Source organism: Branchiostoma belcheri, unplaced genomic scaffold (genome assembly GCF_001625305.1).
Source record: "Branchiostoma belcheri isolate BF01 breed outbred unplaced genomic scaffold, Haploidv18h27 scaffold3, whole genome shotgun sequence".
In the NCBI taxonomy this organism is placed as follows: domain Eukaryota; kingdom Metazoa; phylum Chordata; class Leptocardii; order Amphioxiformes; family Branchiostomatidae; genus Branchiostoma; species Branchiostoma belcheri.
Window position 1 is genome coordinate 4,110,622 of NW_017803909.1, and position 10,961 is coordinate 4,121,582.

Consider the following 10,961-nt stretch of genomic DNA (forward strand, 5'->3'; position numbering starts at 1 on the left):
TGTTGTCTGTAGAAATGGTGTGGGGAAAGTGATAGCAAATTGTCACCACAGCTGTCGTAAAAAGAGAAAGAAAGGTTCCCTAGAAAGCTAGCCGTACGGCCGACACGCGTACCTGGTTGACCGCCGGCTTGATGCGGCAGTTCTGCAGCAGCCTCTCCAGCTGCTGGATGTTGAAGTTCGACACGCCGATAGACTTGGCCAAACCTTCATCAGCCAGGGACTCCATGGCCTAAATGTAGTAACGATACACAGAAGTTGGTTAGAATCAGCAGAGATGCTACAGCAACATTTACAGGCCTAATTTCTGGAAAATATTGTTTGCTTTGGTGAAGATGCTTTTCTGGTTGTTCGTACATTGACAGAGATAAGATAAACGAAGAAGGACAAAAATCTGCGTTATACTAACTTCTGAACTCACAAATCAGCCTGACGCAGAATTGACGTTCCTGTCTCGGGATACTGGTACAGTTACTGAATTACTACTCATCATCTCAAATATATCAAGTTTCACTCACCTTCCATGTTTCAACATAATCCACGTCATCAAAAATCTCCTCCAGTTTACCGGCGTGTTGGAAGGGGTTGGTTCCGTACTGTATTATACAAACAGGATGGTAAGGAAAGCTGGTACATCTCAACTTGTTTCTAAAGTTTTACACACGGAGTTCAGATGATAATAAATGAAGACCTTTACTGTACATTTTTGCCCAAGTAAACTGATATCAATCTGCGTAAAGTTTCCCACTATCGAGGTCACAAATGTAGGTTACACACACCACATAGGTCTAAAGTTCGTGTTGGTCATTAGAGCAGCGCTGGTATTTTGCAAGTCATGGTCATCGATACCGTTTGTTGTTTGTTAATCTCCGTGCTCAGTGCTGTTGGTAAGGTTAATATTCATAGACTGCAAGACCAATATTCATACACTTCTCACGTACCGAAGACTCGGTACTTCCACATATAACGTTATATATATGTTACACCAGTCGTAATTCTAACCTTGAAACACAATGGGCTGTGTATCAGGTACAGGTCCACGTAGTCTAGCCCCAGATCGGACAGGCTCTGCATCATGCATTCGCGAACATGCTCCGGCCGGCTGAAGCTGGTGAACAGCTGTAGAAAGGCATGCAGTCTGTTTCAGGAACTAAGTTATGTTTCTGATTCAAGATATTTCAAAATACACCAGGCAGGTCCTGTCAAACAAAGGTTTCGAGTGTATCAATCTACGTGGTGACTTTGCACGTACCTTAGTGGTGACGAAGACGTCCTCCCGCTTGATCTTTCCCTCTGCGATTTTCTCCTTGATGGCCTGTCCCACCTCCTTCTCGTTTCTGTACGCCCAGGCGGTGTCGATGTGACGGTAGCCGGCGTCTATTGCAACTTTGACGGCATTGAACACCTCTTCGGGCTTGGACTTGGGGAAGGAAATCGGACATGCATAAATTCCTCAAAATAGAAATCAGTGCCATTTCCCTAAGCTCAGCTGACTAAATGATAGGCTTTAGGGTTACTCCGTACCTGCCATGTCCCTAGGCCCAAAAGTGGCATTGTCTTGCCAGAACTCAGAACAGCCGTGGGTCCCGCAGCAGCCATGATGACTTGCGTTGTTCTGCCAACCTGCCTCGCTGTTAAACAATGATGTGGTGTGCCTTACATTCCTTTTATAGGGATGTTTGGTGATCAGGTGACTGCAAATGACCCGGCAGTCGGTGAGCCTTAACACAGCTTCTAGTCTTTATTCTGTGTCGGAGACTGTTGGAAAGTCACAATCATGATGACTTGCATTATCGTTAGGTTGTGACCTTTGGACCACGTTCAAGCAAGGACATTATACAGGATAATATGTCCCTGGTTCAAGTAAGCTTGAGCAAACAACTGGCGTGTGTATACGTACAGGCTAACAGATTGTGTTTGTTCGCGGATACTCAGGTGAGGTCATTCAGGGGACAAAAGGTCACAGTTCATGGGATCAGAGTCCGTGCAACCGGTCGGCCGGTGCTGCTTCTGTTTACTGGCAGATGACCGGGGAAACATGACGGTTAACATCCCAACTCTACTCCGACCTGGTGTCAGACTGCCTGTTCTGGGACTTGGAACATGGAAGGTGACAAAAATTCATTGCTTTTGATGTCAAATTTGTGTTAAGTGTGGTTTAGGTGCTAACCGTAACGTTACTTCCGTATGTGGGCACCAGTTCAGTTCTTAATACGCTGCTCAAGTTACGGAACAAGGGCGTTATTACCTTCGCCAAGAAATATTGGAGAAGGTTATTACCTTCGCCAAGAAATATTGGAGAAGGTTATGTTTTCCTGGCCGTGTGTGTGTGTGTGTGTGTGTGTGTGTCTGACAACAGCATAAACTCAAGAAAGCTTAGATGGATTATCTTGATATTTTGGGCCATATTTTGCCATTTGGTAGGTGGGTAGGTCTTGATAGAGCTCGAACTGATTGGATTTTGGGGCCCCTAGCGGCTTGTTATGGTACTGCAGCTGAACTTCCAGTTTTGATATCTCATGACCCAGACATGCTGGGTGACGAATTTGGATGGCAGGTAGCTCTTGTGCTGGGGAAGAAGTGACGTGAGTTTGGGCCCCCTAGCGGCTTGCTCTGGAACTACAGGGCTATCTGTTTTAAAATATTCAAAAGAGGATGACTCAAGAACCGGTTGACGGATCGTCATGATATTTGGTATGTAGGTAGCTTACGTGATGCTTGATATAATTATGTGACAATTATGCAAATATGGATGTCATTTGCATAATTTATGGGGACATTCTATAAAATCAGCTGCATTCCATGATTGGATTATTGAAGCTTGTGACATTGGTAATTGAGAAGGAGAGAAACACGGGCAGATATTGATTATGTAAATGAGGACTTAATTTGCATAATTGATGAGAAAATGTTATAATTTTGTAATGATAATGGTATTTGAAAGTTCAGTGAAGGTTAAAATCATAACCTAATGTATTCAAATCAGGACCTAATTTGCATAATTTATGAGGAAATAATAGAATGGCACTGTTTGTTAATATACGACTCTTTTGGTTGATAATATGATAAAGTGATACATTTCATGGAAATGAGGATCCTATTTGCACAATCAGGGAGAATAATCTATAATTTGTCAGCCATAAAGATTAACATCATTTTGCGAAGGTATGAGATCGGGGAACTCTAGTTAGTTATATGCTCAAATATCCTAAAGGGGAAAAGTTTCATCATGGCTAGTAACATAAAGTTTTGTATGTCTCTGTTATGAGAATTATGTTCCACAATTTTGACCCTTAACATCAGACACAAGCCTTGCAAGAAGCAATGATGTTGGTCTGCATTGTAAAGCCGTTTCGCTAGATGGCGTTTCGCTAGAGCCGTTTCGCCGTTTCCACACAGTCTATCCAATACTTCAAATAATTGTTGAACTCCAATTTATTACCAAAATGTCTTCATGATCGTCAACAGTCCAAACCGAACGAAGTCTCCACAGCCGTGAGGGTGGCCATCGGCGCGGGATACCGGCACATCGACACCGCGTGGAACTACGGGAACGAGACGGAGGTGGGGCAGGGGGTGAGGGATGCTCTCAGAGACGGGACGGTGGAGCGGAAAGAGCTTTTCATCGTCACCAAGGTAAGAGAAGTCGGTAGCTGTGACATGTAGCAGGCACGTGACAGAGAGGAAATACATGGATTGGGGACATGACAACCGTAAACTGATTTTTACTATGTAGCTATGATTGTGTGGGTAGAGGGGGCAAAAACCGTTATACAATGTCCGCGTCTGTCGACAAGATCATTTCTAAATCAGGGGTTATATATCGCCCTTCTCTCTACACTTTATTCCATGTCCAGTTGTGGTGCACGTTCCATCGGCCTGAGGACGTGAAGCTGGGTATAGCGGACAGCCTGAACAAACTGGGACTGGACTACGTGGATATGTACCTCATGCACGGTCCTCAGGGCTTCAAGGTTAGCATGGCGTATGCAGTATTACTATTTGCCATCAATGTTTTTTTTTGTACGATACAGCAATACCAAATATCTGCTTCGATATGCTAAGTAAAGGTGTCATGAAATTAAAAGCTTAACTATTATGTATATATGTGTACATGTATCTTCAATCCCTTTTGCTATTAGTAGCCTGACAGTGTAAAGTATTGTTAGCGTGTTGGTTGTTAAAAGTAAATCACCTGTGTACTACAGGGTCCCAAGATACGTCCCACCAGTGATAGTGACTACGATGACACAGACTATGTCCACACATGGAAGGTGAGGTGTGGTTTGCTGTAATATAGTGCAATATGACGAACAATGAAGTGAAGTAGGAGAATGTTTAGATCAACAGTTTTGCGAACTATTCTGTCCTTCAACATTTCTCTTTCAACTTTCTTTCAACTTTCAAATTTTTTGGGTGTAAACTTCTGGAAAGTTGCTTCTTGCATATTTATACTATCAGTTGATATAATTCATCTTTAGGCCATGGAGTCCCTTGTTGACGAGGGTCTGGCCAGATCTCTGGGTGTGTCAAACTTCAACAGCCAGCAGGTAGACAGGGTGCTGCAAGCATGCAGAATCAAACCTGTTGTTAATCAGGTATGTTTGATGCTAATATTAACATTGCATACCTCTTAACGTTTGATTTCAAATGTTGAAGTTGTCCAAGACTAAAGAATTTATCATAGTTCGCATGTTTTGGAAATTGGATAGCGTCTGCTTTGCACTTAATCACTCAACATTGCTAATCAAATCTTGTTTTCCTTTTTCAGGTGGAACTGCATCCATACCTGCCCCAGTTAGACCTGATCAAGTACTGTCAATCCAAGGATGTCATCCTTACTGCGTACAGCCCCTTCGGCTCCACCCCTGAAGTAGGAAAGTATGTTCGTCGTGTCCACTTTTCTCTCGTGCTCATTGCCTTCTCTAAAAGGAAACAGGTGTTGATATTCCTGACTACAGAAGTATAACTGGTGTGTAAAAACCTTCATGATGTTCATTTATTCTTCGATTCATGTAAATCGCACCTGTGCAACTTGTGATGTAGTATTCCTCTTTTTACGACATTTTCAGTGAACCACGGTTATTGGAAGACCCAGTAGTTGTTGCAATTGGCAAAAGGCACAGGAAATCCCCAGCGCAGGTTTGTAGAATACTGTACAGGTCACATCCTGTGACTGCTAAAAATTGTATGATCTTGATTTCAAATGCAAAATTATCTCAATACCTTTCGGTGCTTACTCGCTGCTCATCACTCAAAGTTCATCCAGTTTGATGATGAAATGTTGCATGTAGGTACTTCTCCGCTACCACCTAGAACGCGGGATCTCTGTCCTGGCAAAGAGCATCACCCCAACCAGGATCCGTCAGAACTTAGAGGTACGAAGAGTCATGCCGTACCGTTTAGTAATTCTGCATATTTCAATATTGTTGGTTTAGAAACGTTGCCTGGTGGATTACATACTAAAATCTGTTCTTTCTTTTGTAGGTGTTCGATTTCAGACTGACAGAAGATGACATCAGGACTCTGAACAGTTTGGATAGGAACCACCGATACGTCACGTGGCAATAGTGAGTATTTACTTTAAGTGTAGTGTACTGTAGTGCAGTGTATGATATAGTGGAAAGAAATGAAGAAAGACTGAATGCAGCAGCAGGACGTCTTCTCACGACTGCAGATGCAGAATACAGTAGATGATGATGATGATGAGTGAGTTCATGCCATTTTGCTTTTGTTTGTTTTTTTCAGCTCCAGAACACATAAATATTACCCATTCAGTGACCAGCCGAGGTCGGTACAATGACGCAATATCACCCAAAGCAACCTGGTCTGTTATTTTCTGATGTATATTTTGATATGTGGTGATAATCTCTGTCGTGACGTCTACATAAAATGTGCAAACTGTAATTTTCTATTTATTTAAACTGTTGTATATGTTGATACAAATATCGTGGACCAGGTGTAACTGCCCAATCTTTGCCTCATTTAGTTTGTTGAGGAGGGATGGAGGTTAGCCGGTACATCTTAATTACTCAATGTTAACTGAGTTTTATAAAATTTGTAGGTGACCATGCATCATTGCAGGTGACTGTACGTACATAGACCAACTAAGGCATCCAATGATTTTAGTTTATTCGGATTGCAACAGTAAAACACACGCTGTGCACAGACAGCGATTGCGAATTGCTGATATCGTTCACCACACGTGCACATTACACGTACTGCAGAGAAAGAATCTTATACAGTTTGTATCTTGATTTGTTCCAGTCAATATTCGACAATGTTAACCATATGCATCTGTAGAGGTAAGACATCAGCATTGCACGTTGGTTTCTTCAGTACGGGTGACGTATCAGCTCAGTGTAGAAGAGATGACCCTTTAGTTCGTGGTCAAATCTACCGCGGTTGATTATACCTCCACGATTATGCTGAGTCATGGAAGGGGAAATACTTGTGGGTCTTGCAGCTGGACAGGGATAGAAATTTTGTATAATTGTAGTCGCAGACACTCTGTGATATCCAAGAAATTATTTAAAAAAGTTTGACACTGAAATTTCACAACTACATAAATGTCTCATTACAGTAATCACTAGAACAGCTTTTTGATAGATACCAGTGGTAACCTGAACATAAAATTACTGAATATGAAAGAAAGCTTACAATGACCAGTCAACGTAGCGGTTATTCCGGTCGAGGCTGTTCAGTTTCTTGATGTCGTCACTGGTTAGCGAGAAGTCAAGAACCTGAAAGAAATGAAATTAAAGTATCTTAAAAAGTTGTAATGTGTAAGGAATTCAGGATTAGATTTTGATATTACCTTTAGATATTCTGGTGATATTCTAGGATTCAGTATTAGATTTATTTACCATGGTAACATAGCATGAGGATGCTCAAAGTATCACAAAGTAGATGTGAGTTTGGTGAACATTACATTGAGTCGTCAAGTTGAACCTAAAATACCACTTGACAGCACTTTTGATGACCTTAGATCAGAACCTGTTAGTGAAGGGAAAATGTTGGTGTAACTTTTACCTGTAGGTTTTCCTTGATCCTACTCGGGGTCACACTTTTCGGGATGATGACAATCCCGCGATCCAAGTGATAGCGCAGCAGGACCTACAATTAGTCATGAATATAAATAACTGTTAGTAATGTGGTCTATAATCAGAAGAGACAAATGCTTGAATATGTGGTAATACAAACGGTTAGACATAGAAATTACGAGTCACAAATGAGCAGCCTGCAAGTACATGTGCTCTATGTGTTATGTGAATTACGCACAGAATCTATGTGAATAAAAAAAATATTCGCAACCGATGGCAAGTTGCTATTGCTAATGACCTGTGCAGGTGTCTTCCCGTGGTTCTTAGCGATGTCCAGGACGACAGGGTCCTCCAGAACCCTGGCCTCCCCTGGCTGGGCGCTGCAGGGAGGGGGGGGATCAAGTTGTTGAGACATGTTGGGGGGTCTTATGGGTGTGAAGTATCAACTAATAGATCACTTGCAACATGCAAGTAAGAAATCTTACACGCCAGTTTACGGCTCTATTTCATCGCGTTATTGCAACATTTTCATCACGTTTCGACGACGGGATTCAACGCCAGGCAGGCCACTTAATTCAAGTGGCCTGAGTCGTACAGAGCTTGAATCGTACAGAGATAAACCAAGGAGGTTAAATGTATTTAACCTCCTTGAGGTAACCAAACGATGTTTACAGTCCTTCTTTTGGCTTGCCATGGAACCTCAAGCAAATGTGTATTATTGCGTTTCCGTGGGGCTCTTCTTAAGTTACTTTGACTGCTAAGAAGAAAAGCACAATACGTAGAACCAGGAATGTTTGTGGAAAAATCATCTCCAAGCAAACCTCTTGGAGATTAGTGAAAAAAACAGAAGACATGATAGCGTACAAGTCTCTGCCGGGTGACCCCAGCGGGCTGTAGGCAGTGATGACCACGCCCTTGGACTTGCAGTAGTCCACAAGCTGCTGTTGCACCAGGTAGGGGTGGAGCTCCACCTGGGAAATAGTTCATATATTTTAAACCTCAAACACGAACATTTAGCTATGATATACAAAATGTATTTTCCATAGAGCTCCAAATGAATGGGATCAACTCTTGGTAAATTTATTTGTACAGAATATTGTTATGATATTAGATATTGCTTAATCACTAAGGATAGAGACTCCTACGTCGATGAAGGTTAGACATCCAGGTAATACGATAAGCCAAAAAACAGTTACTCAAGCAACTGGATATGATTTTGAAAACGTCAGACGTTTCAGCTAGTATCCACTAGCTTTCGTCAGTGACTGAGAGACCAGAGGGGAAAGCAGGTTTATATACACAACCTGTTGATTGATATGCAAATAAAGTGAAGACAAATTTTTGGAAGTCGAAAAAGGAACAAAAGTCAGACAAGTCAAGACAAGATGATGCAAATTAGTCTGAAAGCTCCTGTTATACAGGACAGGAGCTTAAGTGTTGTCAAGTGTTGATAGAGACTCCTTCCCAACAGAAAATGAGTGTTTCCCTACCTGATTGACGGCGGGTTTGATGCGGCAGTCCTGCAGTACCCGCTCTAGCTGCTGGGGGTTGAAGTTGGACACGCCGATCGCCCTGCACAAACCCTCATCAACAAGGGACTCCATCGCCTATATTGTATACCACAAAGAAACGGATCATCAGTGAAGCTATTTGACTTACTAGTACTTTTAATCATTGTTGTTACACACACAATGATTAGACTGCAGTGGACAGAAATGTAACACAGTACTGTGAGTTGCGGTACCTTGAACGTGTCCACATAGTCCGTGTCGTCAAAATCGCTGTCATCAGTAGCAAGCCACTTCGGTCCGGGCTGGTTGGACAGAATAGAATACTAGTACCTTATAATGAACATAAGTTGACTTTAGTCCGATCATCATATGCTTTTATACGCTATCAATATTCAATGTCCTTCAATTCTTTTCATTTTGACAGACGATCAGTTCAGCGTTGATGGGATTGTCCATGTTCTGCCAGCCCAGCTTTATCCTGGCAGAACCTTCAATGTATTTTGCTTTGAAGCTGGTGTGTTACGCAGCTAATGTGTTACGCCGAAAGGCGGTTATACCGGCTATACAGATACAGATACAGATTCAGTTTATAGTCCAATGTATATTTCTCACACTGACTCTAAAAATACCGACCCCTAAATTTGAAGGAAAATACAATTTACTCTGATGTTTCATCTTTCATTAATCACCTTGTAATGCTTCTTTAAGTCGGAAGAATGTAGCGTACAGAGACTGTCAATGTTTACCTTGAAGGCAGGTGGTCCGTGTATCAGAAACAGGTCTATGTAGTCCAGTCCGAGGTCTTTCAGGCTCTCCTGAAACCCTCGCTTCACGTCCTCTGGCCGGTGGAAAGTGCACCACAGCTAATAAAAGACAACAGCTCTTATATATAGTATATAGCACTGTTTGACACTTTGACAATAGCATTATAGTTCATACGTGTAAGATATTCAATTTTGACTACAAGCAATATGCTAATATTTTAGGAATAACTATTGCATATACCGCTAGCTGTAAAAGAATAAACGCATGAAGTTCCATATTGAACCTCGCCTTTTTGGCGCAGCGCTCTTGAAAGTCGTCTTTTCGACCAAGCCAGTCCCAATTTCGAAAGTTGCAGAGAACTATTGGATGTCGCTGTGCCCACGTGTTTGTTGACGGTTTAACAATGCATTCCCATTGTTGACTCCCTTGGCGCGGGTCATTGACCTTTGACTTGCGTCGTTTCTGTGTTACACTCTGGTACAGTCTTCGCTATTTCTTACTTTGGTGGTGACGAAGACGTCCTCTCTCTTGACCTTCCCCTCCGCGATCTTGTCCCTGATGGCCTGTCCCACCTCCTTCTCGTTGAAGTAGTTCCAGGCACAGTCGATGTGACGGTACCCCGCGTCTAGGGCGGTCCTCACGGCGTTCCCTACTACCTCAGGAGCGGACTACAGGAGCGGTGCAAAACCAACTTGTAAACTTAATCAAAAGTAATTATTTTACTGGATTGGTATATTTATCTGTTTATAAGCATGGGAGTTGATTATAGTTCCCTCTTTCACATCCATTGGACGTATTTTATGGCTTTTAATTCTTATAGACTTCACCGAGTTTAGAATATGTTCGTTTGTAGGTATGTTTTTCTAGTACTAAAAGCTGTACTCAACGTACAGCGGGTAAAGTCAAAAGTTCAAGTGCCCAGGGTATTTGACCTGGTTTTGGTAACCCGGAACGCGCTGTGTGGTATTTGACATATTTTCAAACAAGCATGCAGTATCCGCAAACACTATATTCCGAACACCATTCCAAACACCGTTTCAAATCACTGTACTGGTGACGCGTTTTAGTCGTAGCACTATTCAATTGGTTCGGCATCTGTTCAATCACCGTGAATCGGATACAACTTAGAGTACTCGTGTCACTGCTGAAATTGTGTATTCTACACAGTATTGTTACCCACCTGCCATGTCCCGAACCCGATCATGGGGAACTTGACTCCTCCTGTCAGTTCCACGCTTGGAACAGTGATTCCTGCCATAGTGAAACTTACCACGTGCGGCAAATCAGGACGTTAACTTTATAATACCTCCGGAACTCGTTGTAGATTTGTTAGATCTGTGTAGTCTTGTGACTAGTGACCTTTGTCCTTCTGAACCTTTACTCCCTAAGGGGCGGAGCGATAATAATCGGTGGGGTGGGTGTGTATGAGAACGGCGATCTCAGGAACAGTACTTTCACGACTATATAAAATCTGACTATTCTTGATCTTTACTTAGTGTTTTCTTTCCATATTTCTTGATCGTGAATTGCTTCTTTGTTCATTAGCCGTTCAGTGCTTCAACCCTGAGTGTTGTAATCAAATATAAGTTGAAAGGGGTGATGAGGGCTACGCATATGAAAGCTACGTAGAAAAAAGATCCATTCA

The 10,961-nt window shown here is 42.3% G+C and overlaps 3 protein-coding genes across 4 annotated transcripts in view; 1 reads left to right on the forward strand and 2 right to left on the reverse strand.

The window, feature by feature from the left end:
- The window catches only part of LOC109473367 (alcohol dehydrogenase [NADP(+)]-like), a 16,467-nt gene extending 14,685 nt beyond the window's left edge, over positions 1 to 1,782 (reverse strand). Inside the window, exons 1-4 of the mRNA XM_019773229.1 lie at positions 1,522 to 1,782; positions 1,250 to 1,417; positions 1,000 to 1,116; positions 516 to 593 (exon numbers count right to left, since the gene is read on the reverse strand). Coding sequence (XP_019628788.1) covers positions 516 to 593; positions 1,000 to 1,116; positions 1,250 to 1,417; positions 1,522 to 1,596 — 438 coding nt within the window. The 5' untranslated portion in view covers positions 1,597 to 1,782. The remainder of the gene's footprint in view (positions 1 to 515; positions 594 to 999; positions 1,117 to 1,249; positions 1,418 to 1,521) is intronic.
- Positions 1,783 to 1,922: 140 nt separating this feature from the next.
- Positions 1,923 to 8,553, forward strand: LOC109473887 (1,5-anhydro-D-fructose reductase-like). 2 transcript variants are annotated; one of them, XM_019774021.1, is made up of 10 exons: positions 1,923 to 2,107; positions 3,466 to 3,633; positions 3,855 to 3,971; positions 4,206 to 4,271; positions 4,479 to 4,595; positions 4,769 to 4,878; positions 5,070 to 5,139; positions 5,292 to 5,375; positions 5,485 to 5,567; positions 8,512 to 8,553. In XM_019774021.1, coding segments are annotated over exons 1-10 (957 nt in total). In that variant the 5' UTR covers positions 1,923 to 1,966; the 3' UTR covers positions 8,513 to 8,553. The 2 variants fall into 2 exon arrangements, with proteins under 2 accessions (XP_019629580.1, XP_019629579.1); XM_019774020.1 differs by lacking the exon at positions 8,512 to 8,553 and adding an exon at positions 5,746 to 5,839.
- LOC109473888 (aldose reductase-like) lies at positions 6,122 to 10,785 on the reverse strand. The gene is made up of 10 exons (XM_019774022.1): positions 10,497 to 10,785; positions 9,817 to 9,984; positions 9,298 to 9,414; positions 8,785 to 8,853; positions 8,531 to 8,647; positions 7,905 to 8,011; positions 7,339 to 7,420; positions 7,030 to 7,113; positions 6,658 to 6,740; positions 6,122 to 6,463 (listed from the first exon to the last, which is right to left on the reverse strand). Exons 1-10 carry the CDS (start codon positions 10,572 to 10,574, stop codon positions 6,421 to 6,423), a joined length of 948 nt encoding a protein of 315 aa, XP_019629581.1. The 5' UTR covers positions 10,575 to 10,785; the 3' UTR covers positions 6,122 to 6,420.
- Between the last annotated feature and the right edge of the window lie 176 nt (positions 10,786 to 10,961).